This window comes from Lissotriton helveticus, chromosome 6 (genome assembly GCF_964261635.1).
Source record: "Lissotriton helveticus chromosome 6, aLisHel1.1, whole genome shotgun sequence".
Taxonomy (NCBI): Eukaryota; Metazoa; Chordata; class Amphibia; order Caudata; family Salamandridae; genus Lissotriton; species Lissotriton helveticus.
Genome location: NC_136067.1, coordinates 1,517,711,349 through 1,517,729,370, shown reverse-complemented (window position 1 = coordinate 1,517,729,370; position 18,022 = coordinate 1,517,711,349). Strand labels below are relative to the sequence as shown.

Here is an 18,022-nt window from a genome sequence, read left to right as displayed (position 1 = left end):
CATAATAATAGAGGACTGCATGGTTTACATGCTGTCTACTACACGTAGCTTTTTGCCAATAAGCATATCCCTAAGAAAGGATCTGATTCACCTTGAAGTAAAATCTGTGGTGAAAGGAATAAGTCTTGATCTGTTTACCAAGGTAGTAGTAGTGCAGAACACTTTTTGTACAAGCTAGAACAGTGACAATTTTCCCTTTCGGAGCATAGGAATCCTGTACCAAGACTGGCATCACCTTGGCAGTTTTTATCGATCCTTGCATCATGGCATTGCAATTTTATGGTTTCATACTTGGGGAACCTCTTCTACACGGAAGTTTCCAGGCTTGCCTTGCTGCTGAATTTCAGTTTAAATACACTTTAAGTTTTAAGGTTAAACCTTTAACCGGTAGAGGCCACCAGTTTTTGAGCCAGCTCAGTCACTCACATTTTGTCCCTAAAGAGTGCATAGGTCCCCATCTACTACACTATCATTGGATTTTTAATTTCTGGGTGCCCTAATGGACCTGTTTTCATTCTTGTTATAACCTTTGATCCCAGCTTCTGATTTCTTTTTAATTTTTTTGTTTTATTTTACCCATTACAGTTTTATCTTTTTACATGTTTTAATATTTTAACTTATGTTGTAGTTTTGGTAGTTGTTGCAGATTTGCACAGAATGTACTGCTGTTTTCGACGTGCTAATGAGGAAGAGCCAGGTTTTCCTCTAAGATCCACTTTACTTTTAGGGCTCAAATGATTTGGTTGATTACTTGATTAGTGAGGTTCAGTAGCACATTTCTTTGACTCATCTTCTGCTGGTGCCATGGAGTGCAGGTGACTTTTCAGGGCCTTCAAAAAGTGCTTCTGATGAACAAAATAGCGGATGTTTGTGTGGCTTATGTTTCAGTCAGGAGCAGGAAGAAGATTAAAATGATCTCTAACATATTCATGTTTGATGAGTGACAACAGCAAATCTAGACCTCCATGTTGCATATTTTGACCTTGTGATAACTCGGTCACATGTGCACCAAAATTCTTGCCTACATGCACCTATTTCATAAAGCTAATTTCATTTTGTTTTTTTCCAGTTACAGATTTATGGTCATCGATCGACTGGGTAGTGATCTTCAGACGGTTCTTGCACAAAACAAATTAACAAAGGAAAACATTCTGCAGATAGGCGTACATGTGGTAGGTGTAGAAAATGTACAGAAGAATTTGCTTTTAGTGAACATGCTTACTTAAAATTGGACGTATTTGAATGACATTTTATTTCATTGAAATTAGTTCGAAGTATTGGTCTGTGGTGATACCTTCTTTTAAAAGCACAGTCTTGATGACCTTGACTTCATTTTAGTGACGTTGAGGGAAGGGGTGGGACTGCTCACTAGGATAACACTGCCCTGTTTGTAAATATGTGCTGGGGGCCTTCTATTATCGGTGTCTTCCTTGGGGATTGTGAGGGAATAATGGACAGTAGCTGTAGGACTTGGCCTTTGTAGTTAAAGTTCCCTAAACTTTTTGCTTTCCCCCAGACCGTTTTCCTGACATAGAGATGCCAATTTAGATGCTTTGGGTACTTTGCTGATCAGTGTCAAAGTACAAGTGTTCCCGGTGTAAAATGTAATGGTGATTGGTTGGCCATGATTGGTATGTTTGCCTTACTAGTAAAGTCCCTAGTGATGTGCACTGTGTGTGCCAGGGCTGGTAATGCAAAGGCGCGCGGAGATGGGAACTCAGGCCTGCAGTGTAGGGCCTGCGCTCAGAGTGCTAAGTTAGCATGTTGCCTGACAAGTGCAACCACTTGTCAGGCCTGACTATCCCTTTTACATACACATTGGGCACCCCTGTGGTAGGTCCCGGGCAATGACTGGGCAGGGTGCAGTGTAGGTAAAAGGCAGGACATATACTAAGGTGTGTTGTCCTGACAGTGAAAACACTCCATTTCGTTTTTCGCTGCTGAAAGGCCATCCTGCTCATAGGACAGAATGGGGGAGGCTGGGTGTTGTTTGTTAGCCTAGTTTCCTGTCAGTTTATAATGGAGAGGTGAAGTTTAGTATGTATGAACTCACATTGTCATAACACATCTTTTTGTGAAGGTGGTTTTGTCACTGTGTGTTCAGAAACCACTCTTTTAGAAAGTGGCTGAGTTTTGTGCTATAAGCATTTCTGTGTGTCTCTGCTGAAATGTGGATTGTCTGTTTGGAACTGAAAGGTGAGAGAAGCATCTGCATCTGTAGAGTAAGGGGAGGAGAAGCCCAGGCGGGGAAAAGGCCTGGGCTGATGTTATAAACCAATTGACCCATCTCCTGCTGACTGATTAAGGATCCAGACCCCCAGTATCAAAGGGAAAAAGATGACACTGGGAGGGAGACACCCAGAACTGATTTAGGGAGGGATCAGGGACCCCTGAGCACAAATGAACTTCAAAGACATTAAGGGGTATAACTATGACTGCTGAAACCCCTGAAAGTTGGAATAAAACAGATATGGATTGAGACTGAAAAGGCTTGGACCCATTCTGTGGTCAAGAGGAACCTCTATTAAAGATGGAGCAACTGAAGAGACTGCTATGGAAAGACCAATCCTTGCTTTGTGATCTGGGGCTGGTCTGCAGTTTGCTGTTCTAACAAAGGGAGAGGCTGTTAGGACTGTGCTTGGAGGCGCTGGGTCCCCCTGCTTGAAGAAGACTGTGCATTGTGCTGTGTCTTGTAACCCCAAGGGCCCGAGGTGAGCTGGCTCCCTGTCTGGAAATACAGGATCATAAAAGTTTCTGGAGAAGTCCCAAGTAACACGGTGTGCGCGTGCTTTTGCTGCTTGAGACCCTCAGAATTTGTGCCTTGTGATCGTGGGCATGCAGGATTAGGCTGAGTCTCAGACGCGCTGGGTGCGTGTTGTGGTGCAGGCCAAGGCATTGGTGAGGAGCGCCTGGTCGTTGTCTGCATGGGGAGACGAAGTGAGCCTCGGACGTGCTGGGTGCGTGTCATGGTGCAGGCCAGGGTGTTGGTGAGGAACGCCTGGTCGTTATGTGCACCAAAAGAAGAAGCGAGTCTCCGGTACGCCGCGTGTGTAAATGTAAATGTAGGAAGGCAGGGCCAAGTCATTGGACCCCCGGAGTAACACAGCAGCGGCCAGGACCGGCAGCCCCAGAAGAGCTGAGCCGCCGGCCCGAGCTCGATACACCCCGTGACGGAGTTCTGGATCAAGGCCCTAGTCGCTGAAGTAGGAGAGGAGAGTGGGATCACCCCCCCCCCCCCCCCAGATAACGTGGACTACCACCTGGGGTGGGTTGCGAGCCCAAAAGGGACACTCTCTCGGCCTCTCGCTTCTGTCAGCTGCGGGAGCCTGTTGCTTCGGCTTCCGTGCTGACCAAAGGAGGGGCAGTACTGGGGCCAGAGTGGGAAGCAGTACTTTTGTATCATCATATGATCCATGCAGGGGCACTGTTAACGGAGCCCCTAAAACTGTCGTATTACACTTTGCATTATTGCTGCTAACAAACTATTGAACTGTCGTATGACGCCTGACCTCATTTGTGCCTGACGAACGACATGCTTGGTGCGCTACCACTGCGTTATTTTTCTCTTGCAGATTACCTGATTGTAACTTGGCGCATTGCATTGCATTATTTCTTCATTGCACAGTATCTGATTTTAACGTGGCGCAGTGCATTGTTTCTTCATTGAACCGTACAGGATTGTAGCGTGAAGCATTGCTTTGTTTCTTCCTGTTACAGGGCATGCTGGTAGCGTTACGCATTGCAATATTCCTTCATTTGCAAAGTACATGACTGTGGCGCTACGTATGGCATTGTTTCTCTGTTGCACAGTACCAGAGAATATCATTACGCATTGCAGTATTTGTTTTCTATTGAAACGTGTGTGATTCTGATTCTAGCAATAGGACTTGCCTACCCTTTTGGAAATGGTTAGAAGTGAGCCTAACTGTTGGTTAGAACGGTGGTTGGAATCAGAACCTACCAAGCCACCGGAAAGAATACTACCCATTCTTATATGTTGACTTTGAATTGTGTGGTCGTATCGTATAATTTCTTATATAAAGATTATACTAATTTTTATAAAAACTTGTGTGGGGTCTATTTGTGGTGACGACATTGGGTTACTGTGAGCGTGGTTGCACATACTGTACACTCGTGCCTTGGAGAAAAGCCTGGCTGTTCGTGACAAGCTACTAAGGGGGTGAGCAGGGCTACCTCAGACAGTGTCCTTACTTAGTCTAACGTTGAAGTGAGGGGTCGGGGACTCCCGCCTCCAGCATTTGGTGGTGGAGGTAAGCAATAAGGACCCCCACTTTCAACAGTAGCGTAAAGCAAAATGATGCCCTCTCCCTTGCAAAATGTGATGAGGGCTCCCCCGAGTCTCCAATATCTCCCTAATATTCAAAGGATGTTGGCTGACTAGGGACCCCCTGAAGGGTTGCCACCCCATCCCACACGATGCACAGGACGTGTTATGGGGGCAACTGTACTGCACGCTCTTCCCTTGACCAATGCGACTTGACACTATATTTACCCCTGCCTTTGAGCAAGGCAAAGACTTATGCTTAGCAATGCCCGCCTCCATTTATCTAGTCAGTGGGTTTAGCTAAAACCCCCTCCCCATCCCACGATTTCTTTTAAAAACATACCTGATGATTGTAAGCATTTTGAGAGACTTAAAAAAACACAGATTCCCTCCTTGCCTTTCAGCAAGGCAGGATATCTAAAGCTTCCTGTGCAGAACTCAAACCTCCCTCCCTTTATTAAGGAAGGATAAGACACCAGACTCAGCTTTCAAGAAGGAATAAAAGACGTCGCAGCCTGGATGAGTGACAACTGCCTGAAACTGAACTCGGAGTAGACCGAGGTCCTCGGACCCTCCCCCACTGCGTGGGACAGTTCCTGGTGGCTCCCTGCCCTCGGACCCCCACCCACCCCGACAGACCACGCCAGGAACCTTGGCATCAATCTAGACTCCTCCCTTCCCTTGACCCACCAGATCAATGCCGTCGCCTCTACCTGCTTCAACTCCCTCCGCTAGACCTTCAAGTGGATCACCCCAAATGCAGAAAAACCGTCACCCACACATTCATAACCAGTAGACTGGACTACGGCAAAGCCCTCTAAACCAGAATCAACAAAACCCTACTACACAAGCTCCAAACCATCCAGAACATCTCAGCCAGACTCATCCTTGGAACCCCACGACACAAGCACATGACCCTACACCTACAAGACTTCCACTGGCTCCCCATCAAGAAGAGAGTAACCTTCAAGCTACTCACCCACACCTACAAATCCCTCCCAAAAGGAACCTCCGCTCCGAGACCTCGCGCTGGCAGAGACCCCACTCATCTGCAGAACCAGAGCAGGCGGAAGAGCCTTCTCCTACGTCACAGCTAAGACCTGAAACGAGCTCCCAGTCAACAAGAGACGCTCTCCCACTCTGCACACCTTCAGGAAGAGCCTCAAGACCTGGCTCTTCGACTGATCCGGAGCTGCACCCCCCCCCCGCACCTCCCAGCTCCTTGAGACTTTCACTGGTGAATAGCGTGCTTTATAAAACCCTGATTCATTGATTGTGACAGGAGGCAGCAATTGGTTTCAACAGAGTTGGCATTTCTTTTACTAGATCGTGCTATTGTTACATAATTGGAATTTTTTCTTTAAATAGCATATTTTCAGAACAAAAATCGAATTTCTCTATGAAGCTGGGATGCAGGTGTCCCTGACTACCATCTCACTTTTCCTATTTATATGTGCAGGCAGGGCTTTAACCACTTGGCTGCTAAGGGGTGTGCATGTAGGTCCATTGACTTTCCATTGAAATCAATGGGCCCTACATGACGAGTTACCCTTGTCATTAGCACTGAAGGGGTTAAGTGGGCCGGGTCGTGCCGGTGCTCAGCACCGGTAGTTCTAAAAAGGATTGGATGCAATGACCGAAGCCCAACAAAATTTAAAGCATTTCAGTGCAAAGTACATTTCAGTTATTTACAGTTCATAATATAAACAGTCCAGTAGCAAAAAATAAAATATCATAAGACGTCAGGCTGGAAGCCTTCATATTTTGCTCAGTGTCCAGTGTCTCCCTGGTCCTTAGGGCTATCCAAACTAAGTTGCTGGTTAACAATCCGATGTGTGGTGAGTTGAGCTATTGTAACTTCAGAAAAGCCTGTCTGCAACTTCTCTTTCCAAAAACAATGAAAAGGAAACCGTATTTCCTAAAAAAAAATATATAAAAATGACAAAAAGATATTCATACATATCTGAGCAGAAGTATGGCGGCAGGGGCATAGCACTGCATTAGGATACGGTGCCTACCTTTTATAGAGTCCTAATCAGTGCACTCAAAATTGCAATCTAAAGTGAGTTAATACATTTCGGTCATTAGTAACTCACAATATTAGATCTCTATTCCCACGACCGTTTTCAAAATAATGGAGATTTTGACTGAAGGCTCTAATTCTTTGTCAGTTTCCCTTTTGAGGCTTCTGCCGGTAAGGAATCTCCTTTGTATTTTATGTTTTTTATTTAGGAGGTTTATAAAGCACTTGCATGTCGCTAAGAGGCCATTTTAGAGCACTATGTAATGAACATGCTAGACAACATATAAGAGTAGGGAGATGTAGACCAACTGTTGAAGGTAGCTGGGTCCTGTTATGTGATTTGATCGGGCGGAATACATTATACCTTGATTTTGATGCTGTTAACTACTGAGCTGGAACCTGTCAGGGAACAAGAAGACCTTGGGGTATTATTAATGGACCTAAGCTAGGGAATGAAGCGTGTTTTTCCGAATTTCATTAGGTTAAGAACAGGCTTTGTTACAAAGCATGGGGAATGATCCAAGCTTAATGCCATCATAGAAAAGTTTTACCCTGTCTGCCAGGAAGATTAGTTATAAGTCCTGACGTATAGAGAAATTCTGTGCTGATAGGAGAAGGTGAGGTAGCTGCTTGATTCATTTGGTTCCTCCACCTGTAGGCTTTGGACATTTTAATATTAACAAATATCAGCAAAGTAGGTGGTTACTGATATGTATTTTACATTGTAAACGTTTAACAAAGAGAGAGGTGCACCCCAGCATTTTTCCAAGCAAAAGTGTAATTGCCACCATTGACCCTGGTCAGACAAGTTCCGGTAAACGTCAGAAGTTGGTCACAGTTTAATCTAGGGTTAAACTGCATTCCCAGATAAGAGTTTTGTTTTTGCAGAACAGTCATAATCGGCTTAGTTCTTTTTTAAATTTATTTTTAAACTTCTCTTTATTGAATATTATTGGGTCATTACAGTCAGCAAATTCATTATGGTACATTGTGGTCTTTTACTGTTTCCTACAACATTTTGACCACTAATGTACCCCATCCTAGCCGAGTCCTGTTAATTGTCTTTTGTTAGGGAATAACTTTGAGAACTGTCTGCCCATTTGGTCTTGTATGTATACAGTTTTGCAGCCTAATCTAGCAGTCTCCTCACCCAAGGCCTGGTTGGGCATGACCTCTCCCTCAAGCTTCTAACATGTAACTTAGACTGGGGCCTCTCCACCAACTATTCAGCATTGGACTGTTCTTTCTAGTTTCTGGCTATTAACATGATTACGCTTAAAGTTGGAGCTCTCGGCTGGAGCTAGATCCACGAAGTGTCAGCATATTACTGTTCAAACCGCAAAAATAAAAAACAAAATAAAATTACAATCGAGCATTCTCGGGTATCGGCCGAGTATATGGAACGCCTTACCCCCTGAAGTCCGGTTGAATCCCTCCTCTGCCCTTTTAGAAAAGGAAGTTAAATTGATACTGATGATGAAACTTTTATCATTGTAAAGGAGCTTCCAAGTAGCTAGATGACATCCTTGCGGTCAGAATATATGAAGACTGTCTTGCGGTTCTGTCGGTCCTATATTACCTCCGCCTAATTCCGCTTGCAACTGATATATGGTAAAGTGCTCTGATACCCCCTGTGACCATGTTCGCAACATAAATTTTATCCCTGAAGTAAAAACATTATGGATGAAGAAACTTTTGTCTGGACTGTTTTTACTGTGCTTGGTTGCTCTGTTTTTTACCCCGTGTATCCCTCCCTGACTTATATACTGAAAAGCGCTCTGATACCCCGGTGGTCATGTTCGTGCTGTAGAAAAACTTTTTAAATAAATAAATGATTGTGGCTATCAGCAATTGAAATATCAGACTCAATTCATGTTTTCTCATGTCTTCTCAGCTCCTTGGTTTTATCTGCCGAGTTATCAAGCTCTGGCCTTCTGTTGTTGGGGACCCCTATTATTTAATTTATTACTGCCAGGACTTTTTTCCTTTCCAGTCATACGGGGACATGATCACCAGACATGCATCGGTCTGTCCTTCCCTGCACAGTTCCTACAATATCTGTCAGGGGTTGCTGGGTACATCATTTGAAATCTAACAGGCATTATATATCACAGCCTCTTCATTCTTGTAGGCAATTCCCTATATAAGACTTCTTTGTTAAATTTGTTGTCATCCCCTTAATAGCATTTCCTGTCCTTTCTCCGAGACTGTCACCCAATTTCCCACCTCCTCATATATAGTATTTTAGTTTCATTCAGTAGCATGGTTAATAGCTTGTAAAACCTGACACTAATCCTACCTATAGGGGTCAGTGTAAACTTCTCAAAGGGTGTTTTGGTCTGACTGTTGTAGTTTGGGTTGATGGCGCAATGTCTTACCTAATAATAACAGTGTTTTAGCTCTGACACCCCGAAACGGGTTTTAAACTCTTTGAACGATCTGATACATATCCAGTATCATACAGCACCCTTCCTCCTTCAATTTCTAAAATGGTGTACTTTCCAGCACCAGGGAGTTATATTGCAGTGGTATTAGTGGAGTGGGGAACATTGCAAAGTGATAAAGTATCCACTAAGTTGGATTTGTCCAGTAAAGTGGAGAAGTGTGGCTCACTGGTTAGAGGATTATTTACAACAAGGGGTGGTGATGGACAGAGTCTCTGAATTAAGCAGAGTACTCTCACCCAGTCAAGAGATCAGGGCTAGATCCAACACCGTTTTTTAGCTCATTGCACCATCCCAGTTTCAGAACCTGGCTGTATGCAAATTAGTCTGTCCCTGGCCCAGTGCATCATGGGAACAGGGCAGACCAGACTACAAAAGCCAATTCTTACACTGGGAAGGAAACAAGCTTCCGGGGACCGGTTTCTGGCATTACAGCCGTCTTCGGCCCAGCTTGCTTGAATCCTGATGGTGCAATGAGCAAGGGACTCACATCTGAGTATACCCTTCCACGCTTAGGGTGCACAAAATTATTTACAACAAGGGGTGGTGATGGACAGAGTCTCTGAATTAAGCAGAGTACTCTCACCCAGTCAAGAGATCAGGGCTAGATCCAACACCGTTTTTTAGCTCATTGCACCATCCCAGTTTCAGAACCTGGCTGTATGCAAATTAGTCTGTCCCTGGCCCAGTGCATCATGGGAACAGGGCAGACCAGACTACAAAAGCCAATTCTTACACTGGGAAGGAAACAAGCTTCCGGGGACCGGTTTCTGGCATTACAGCCGTCTTCGGCCCGGCTTGCTTGAATCCTGATGGTGCAATGAGCAAGGGACTCACATCTGAGTATACCCTTCCACGCTTAGGGTGGACAAAATTATTTACAACAAGGGGTGGTGATGGACAGAGTCTCTGAATTAAGCAGAGTACTCTCACCCAGTCAAGAGATCTGGGCTAGATCCAACACCGTTTTTTAGCTCATTGCACCATCCCAGTTTCAGAACCTGGCTGTATGCAAATTAGTCTGTCCCTGGCCCAGTGCATCATGGGAACAGGGCAGACCAGACTACAAAAGCCAATTCTTACACTGGGAATGAAACAAGCTTCCGGGGACCGGTTTCTGGCATTACAGCCGTCTTCGGCCCGGCTTGCTTGAATCCTGATGGTGCAATGAGCAAGGGACTCACATCTGAGTATACCCTTCCACGCTTAGGGTGGACAAAATTATTTACAACAAGGGGTGGTGATGGACAGAGTCTCTGAATTAAGCAGAGTACTCTCACCCAGTCAAGAGATCAGGGCTAGATCCAACACCGTTTTTTTAGCTCATTGCACCATCCCAGTTTCAGAACCTGGCTGTATGCAAATTAGTCTGTCCCTGGCACAGTGCATCATGGGAACAGGGCAGACCAGACTACAAAAGCCAATTCTTACACTGGGAAGGAAACAAGCTTCCGGGGACCGGTTTCTGGCATTACAGCCGTCTTCGGCCCGGCTTGCTTGAATCCTGATGGTGCAATGAGCAAGGGACTCACTGGTTAGAGGAGGCAGACCTGGAAGCAGAGGTCAGCCCGGGACCGGGGTTCAATTCCCGGCTCGGCGGGGTCTTGAGTCCTAAAATGTCCATGGACTCGACAATTCTCGCTCCAGTGCCTACTCAATTCATGAGTTCACACTCTGCGACTCTGGGCAATAGCTTGCTTAATCTCCACAAGGGCCCCTCGCGGCGGGATGCCTGGCTTTCACCTTGTGGATACCCTGCCGGGGTTATCTCACAGGGGAATACCAGGACGAGTTCCCTAAGCAAGCGCTTAGAGACCGCTTGGTGATTTGCGATATATAAATTCCTGTACATTTACATTTTACATTTACAAAGTGCTAGTCACTTGGCTTTGGTAGAGCTTGTGGGTTCTGGTATTTCTTGTGGATACATGTCAGGCCAAACGGTGCTCTTCCCACCACGGAATGATCCATATTTTCCCAGTGTTTGCCTGATAATTGTTTCAACCTTTTCCTTTGATTTTTAGCTGTACTGCTCTTTAATAATCTTTAACCTCTGAAAATTCCAGACCTGCTCCATAGTTTATGGCCTTGAGCACTTTGACCGATTATTTGTGAGAATGCTTTATATAAATTCCCCAGTGTACCTGTGAGATCCTCGTGCTTGCAGTTTTTCTACTGTCTATTGGAGCATCCAGTTTTTTCCTGTTCTTAAGGGTGGGTTGGCACCAGGACACCTTCAAAAATATCTAAAACAAAAAAAAGAAGAAATTAGTGGCAAGATCTGCTCATTTATTGTTCACTGCTCCTGCAAGGAGCTCCCCATAATGCCTCCGGGCTTTTAAAAATAAATAATTTTTTGTTGGTGGTGCCCCCTAAAAAAAGCAAGAAGACCACCAAACATTTTTTTAATGGTGTGGGGGCGGAGGAGCTGGAGCAGCCCTCAGCAACATTAAAACAAAAACCGTAAGTCTCCTGAGTTAATAAATCCATGACCCCAGGAGAACTTATCATACTTTTCAAAAGCATTTCTAGCTGGAGCTTTGTTTTCAACTGGAGAGCCAGGCCCTTTGTAGGTTATTGTGATGATTACATTTTGTAGGCTGAAAAATGTTAAAAGAAAGAATCCGACAAGTTGATCCTATTTTTTTTATAAGAAAAAATATCAAATCAACAAGTCTTTTTTTTTTTTTTTAATTTCAGCCCACAAAATGCAATTGTAAAAACAAAGACTCGGAGACATGTTGATTTGTATTTTTTTATTTTTGTTCCCGTGCCCAGCATTTTTTATGTTAAAAAAAAACAAAACTAGAAATTCATAAAGTAACTACAAATCGCGCCCTTGCTATGCACTTCTAATTACCTCCCATGCACATCTCTCTTGATATGTCCTATGATACCATTGATCACATTCCTGCAACCTCTGATTTGACATTTTTGATGACAACAGTGTGCATGGCGGGGGCTCGAGTTATAATTACTTTAGGGCACGAGTTATAGTTACTTGAGATAACTATAACCGGTGAATGTCAATGGGTTTTGTCCATTTAAATGGTATTTTTTTAAGTGACATATTACCCGAACTATAGTGTTCCTTAAACCTTTGTTTTTTAATGAATTTCTAAGTTTTTTTTTAATTTGAAAGTAACATACAATTACAATTTCTAATTATAACGAGACTTTAACTTTTGTTTTTTCAGGAGAAACAAAATGTGTGTGTGTAAACATGTATATGTGTGAATCCCAATTAAGGTTTTGTATCGCCTGCATAAAACCACTGAAATTCGCCATTTATATAGGAATGGACTTCTCACATGCCGTAACTCAGCATCCACCATGCACAGAAAAATATATTTGCCCACAGCACAGACACACAAAAACAGTTAACCGGAAAACAGCATGGTGGACTCTGCAAATTATAGCGTGTTGTGAGTGTTCATAGCCATAACTGTAGAGTTTTATTGGTTTTACATGTTTGAGCCAGAACAATAGTTCGATTTTTAATTGTTTTATTTTCTTACCATGAACCTCATTGGTTGTATATGATGTACCAAATTTCCAACTCCTTCAGTGCAAGCCTTCAGGTATATACAGTGGGGATGGGCTGCAGGGCCTTGACCCCAGCCAGGCACTGCCCAACCTGCCCTTGCACGAAGGGCCTGAGCCCAACCTGCTTTGGCTACCCTGTGGACCAGTTCCAGTCCTCAAGAAGCAGAGAGGGAAGGGGCACAGGGCCTGACCTGCATCCTCACTGTATGCCCTACTGCTTAATTTTTAACAAGTAAATGGAGACGCTCCTTTTAATGACTTTTCTTGTGGATATTTTTTTTTACATGAACTGAAACTTGCAAGTCTGGCATAAAATGGTGGTTGAATCTACCACCTGAAATGACTGCTGGTGAGCTTGCACATCACGCACCATTTAGGTGCTTTTTTCCTCCTGTTTTATTTTTTATTTTTCCACACATCAGGATACACATAAGCAGTTCAGTTCAGTTCATAAACTTTATTTCGACTTAAAAAGTCACAAACGTTGATACAAAGCACATATAGCGGTGAGGTTAGAACAATTCTATTTTTGAGAACATACGTTCAATTCAATTGTTCAACAATTCATATAATATAAGAACAACCAATCTAAAAAGATAAAATTGTACAGCTACTAAATTAGAGAACTTTAAAATAAGCCCTGCCTGGGTATACACTGTAATACCAGCTGTCATAGGTTGGTATAAGGGAGTTACTGCTTTCGTAGTACACGAAACCAGTGATATAAAGTGCAAAGTGCAGGTGCAAAAACCTAATCATCTACTTTAAACTACTAGTTTTCCAACGAATTACCCACACTGATCCCAAGAACTTGGCGACAGCGACCACAACGGACTCTTCCGTAGATGTATTTAGAATCCTAAATGCCTCATTGCTATACCGGGTACCCAGGTTCGAACATAAGGGTTTCAAGCATCTTAGCCTAGGTTTTCTGTAGGTGGACAAGCAATGAATAGGTGTATCACTGTCTCATTCAAGTCAGGACAGTGGAGGCATATACTAATGTTCGAGCTACACCATTTATTTGTAAATTCATTAGTAGGGAGTGAACCCACCCTGAACTGATGGTACAGTTTTCTATCTTTAGGGGTGGTGATTAGGTCCCAGTAACCTTCGTACTTTACTTTATGTTTTAAATCAAGGAATGCTCTGGACAGAGAAGGAGCAATGAAAGCCGCAAAGCGCCTCATTATAACCATGTTCCAATATGCTACCTTAAATTCTGCTTTGGATGTAAAAACAGTATCAACTGGGGAAGTCCATAAGCGGCTCATCCCCATCTCACTGAGTGTTTTTTACACACCTTAGCCATAGAATTTTGTTAGAGGCGTCCGCCTCTTTGACATCTTTTAATGCCAGTGCATAGTGCTTAAGCTCAGGGGTCACCCAAAGCCTCCTCCAGTAGGCAACTGGCCTATAATGTGCCACATCCCTAATGGAATGACAGCCCAGATCCAAATATAGTGGTAATAACGGGGTGGACTGTGGGAGGCCAATTAGGGACTGCAGGAACTTGTTTTGTGCAAGCACCAAGGAATCCAAATAGCCGTAAGCCCCGTATAGGATCGAGGCGCCAATTTTAGTATGATAAATTTGGAGTACAGGAACAATGGGTTTGGTGTATGAAGATCTCTGCTCCTTGAGCAATACACCCGACAATTGAGCGTGCTTAACAGTAAGCATTTCTACTTGCGGATTCCAGCTCACTTTTCTGTCAATGGTTACCCCCAGATAAGAAAAAATGTCAGTTTGTTCCAATGTGCCTCTCTTCATTTCAACTCTACTGACCATCATCTTGTGTTTGTGCAGGACCATGTACTTGGTTTTGTCCACGTTGACAATTAGTTCATGGTCCTCACAAAACCCCTCAAATCTAGAAAGGGCACTTTGTAGGCCCTTTCTTGTTTTAGAAAGGATGAGGGTGTCGTCGGCAAACATGAGTAACGGGATCCTGCTCCCTGCTAAAGAAGGCGCATCAGTAGGGAAATTCTTAAAGTAGTTCACCACCCCATTTATATATAAAGAGAAGAGGGTGGGTGCTAAAATGCACCCCTGCCTAACCCCCTTCTATACTGGAAACTTGTGGGTAATACTTCCCTGTACATCCCATCTCACCTGCGCGTAGTTTGCGGTATGTAACTTGACCAAAAGTGCCAGCATAAGCTAAGCCCTGGGGTCGGTCACTTTAAGGATTGGCACCCCATGTCTGTTGACATTTTCAGCATAAAACTTGAGTTTTGAGATGGCGGAGGAGAGGGGGGTGGAAGGAAATTCAGCTCTATTCCAGCCCAAATACATTTTGCAAAAAAAATAATCTGAAGCTTTCTTAACTGCTTATATTAAAAACATTGCTGATGGATATATACCAAACTAAGCCTTCTGCGTGAAGTACTCCTTACATACCAAATGTGTGTACATCCAATCAGCCATTCGAGTTATAGATGTGTGAAAACCTTCCTATATGATTTGACTTTGGAAATCAATTGTTTTTTTAGTGCTCTTAACTTTGTCTGGTAGATGTAACTTGCCATGCTGAAAAGTAGGTAACTGAGTAAGTAGATTGCCAAGCTTCATGCAGATAGTCCATGGGATCAAAGAGTTGTAGACAAACCTAAAACCTTCTTTTCAATGGAAATAGTGTCTGAAACATAACTCCGGAGTGGATATCATCGTTGTGTAATATATATTCTGTTTGGATACTTTTATTGCACAAAATTGTGGTTGTTTAAAAACTAACAGTGAACCATGGAACAAGGGAAATATTTCATAGTTCCATATAAAATGCAGATTTCATAATCCTAATGGCAGCCCCAAACCACTCTGCAGAGCGTTACCATTGTCTGGGCTTGTAGAATTATTCTGCATGGAAAACCACTTTATGCAACAAGGTTTTCTTAATTATGTGGCAAAATAAGCAACTTTATCAGCACATTCTCTGGGAGTATCTGTTTAATAAATTTTAGCTATAAACAACATTTTTGTTAAATCTGCACATTTTGTAAAGTATGTGGTGCCTGCAGTATATCCACAATTATTAAGTGGTAAAACTGCAGCCACAGATTTGTATAAGTCCTCTGTCCATTAGCATTGTCCATTTTGTTATCAACCATTTTTCATGAAAGGTAATCTAATTGGAATCATTGTCCATCATTAGCTGCAAACTGAAATAAAGCACATTTTACAGGATGACCCCAAAATGTGCCGGTAATCGGAAAATATACTGTTATGGGTTACTTGTCCTATGTTCCTACTTTTGTACTTTGACGTTCCGGTGACCGTTACTAGCATCTCAGCCTTCATCCTTGTGGTTTATTGTGCCATTAGAACCCCTTGATGGCATGGACCATATTACACGGTTTCCTGTTATGTATACTTTCTCACTTAATCTTTTTAACTCTCTTATATTTATATGAAAGGTAAAGTAACCACTGCTGTGCGTTATATGGATATCACAAGTTATGGAGGAGTTCCATAACGATATAACGGAATGAAGCTGAATGCCGAGTTCCTTTATAAGGTTATGGAACTCCGAGGTGACTTGCAATATCCTGATCATGTACAGGGTATACTTTATCCAATATAGTATATGGCCAAACCATCACCTTGCCCACAAACCACTTAAACCCTTAGTGCATAGCTCTTTCATATGAAGGAGCAGGCATGATTGTAAACACGAAGAATAAAAATAAAACTGCTAGTGCAAAATTAAAGACATCAAAAAGCTTTTAGATATTTGTTGCAAACAGGTATTATAAACAGTTCAGTACATGTCAGTTGTAGCTTGGAATGTGTATAAACATGCTGAAAGATTCTAGCTTTTCTCTAACTATCTAATGAGTGCCAAAAATAAACATGGTGTCTGATTGTCATTCTAAGCTAGAAAAATAGAACAGAAGAAAGAAAAGCAATGATTGTTAAACAGCTCCTTCAATTATGCTTAGTGACCTGACCTGCCTTTCAGCTCAGCTGCTAGCAACAGGCATTGTGATGTCAGGACTCTAATGTAATAACTTTATAATATTTTCTTTATAATCCATGATAGGGTGCGTTACAAGTAGCCGATTATAAAAGAATTGAATATGCAGGGATTACAGAATCCCATATATTTATACATATACATTTTTTCTGAAAAAACGAAAGGTTACAGGGACGTTCTAGTTAGGCTCACATTTCACTCGTACAAAACCATAGAATTCTGCTCTTATAGTTATGTGAGCTAACTATAACTTATGCTCCGCAATGCACATAATACATTACTCGTTACATGGTCAGTAACATCGCTCTTGACATCTCAAATGACATCACTGATGACATCATCCACAGAATGAGTAAATGCATTAGTAGAGTATGAGTGACTGAATGGGTCTGTTAGTGGCTGTATGAGTGGATATGTGAGTGGTCTATGGGTGAGTGAGTGGGTGCATAAGTGGTGTATAGGTGAGTGAGCAGCTGTGTCAGTATCTGTGTGAGTGGCTGATAGGCTGCGTGAGTAGAGAATGAGTGAGTTGGTGTGTCAGTCGCTGCATGGGTGAGTGAGTGTATGAGTGGTGTACGGGTGGGTGAATCGGTGCTTGAGTGGTGTATGGATGATTGAATGGATGTTTTGGTGCCTATATGGGTGATTTAGTGGGTATATGCCTGCTGGTATAAGTGACTTATTGGGTGTATCAGTACTTGTATGGGTGAGTGTATTCCTTTGTATGTGGCTGTATGAGTGTGCGTGAGTGCTGGTATGGTGAATGACTGCCTGCGAGTCACTGTATGGGTGAATGAGTGGGCGAGGGAGTGGCTATTAATGGGAGTGAGTGAGTGGAAAGGTGCATAAATGGTTCTATCGTGTGTGAGTGGCTGTATGGGTGAGTGCATCAGTGGATGAGTGGTTGAGTGGATCTGTCATGGTTGTGCCAGTAGCTGTATGAGTGACTGGGTGTATGAGTGGTTGCATGGGTGTTCAAAATGGGGTTTCTGGTTGGCTAGGATATGCACCTAAGCCAGGCAGAACCCACCATTCTAGTCAGGTCGAGGGAGTTACACCCTAAAGATAACCCCTGCTCGCCCCCTTGGTAGCTTGGCAGAGCAGCCAGGCTTATCCTAGAGCCAATGTGTAAAGCTTTTGTGCAACACACTCACCCAACAGTGACACTCTAGGCACAGCACAAAAGAAACTCCACACAAAGTATATAAAAAATATCCTTTGTATTGCACATAAAAACATATTAGCCCATCATCACTTCCTAGCATGAAAAGCACATTAGACCACATAACATAAATTAATGCGCTCCTAGGCGCTTGTCATAAAGGTTTACATAAAACACCTAATACTGCATTTACATAAAACACTATGCCACTAGGCACTTGTCATGCATTTAGCCATAAGGCAATGGTCATACTATTGCAGGTAGGGCAATCTCATAAATCATACTGGGAGATCATACATCTTATCCAACCTTGTGAGGAACCCCATCTCTGGATTGCTCATACTGTCCTAATACACCTTATTGCCTCAGGACCCCAACAAGTGGAGCAGCTAGATTATGCCCCTAGCACAGGAACCACTCCTGGTATCAGGTGTTAAAACAACTGCAGTCACCATAAGCAAAACACCCTTATACCGTCCACGTTGCTCGCTGTAACTGGGGTGCAGCTCCTCAGCAGGACCGGGACCTCTGGCGAGGGATTCCCTCCCGGCCTGCATCCGATTCCCAATCTCTTGAGACCCCCCCC

At 43.2% G+C, this 18,022-nt stretch overlaps 1 protein-coding gene across 1 annotated transcript in view; it reads left to right on the top strand.

Annotated features, from left to right (window-relative positions):
• VRK2 (VRK serine/threonine kinase 2) overlaps positions 1-18,022 on the top strand; it is a 424,890-nt gene that overhangs the window by 109,506 nt on the left and 297,362 nt on the right. The window contains 1 exon segment of the mRNA XM_078649306.1: positions 1,070-1,172. Within this exon segment, the coding sequence (XP_078505432.1) occupies positions 1,070-1,172 (103 nt within the window).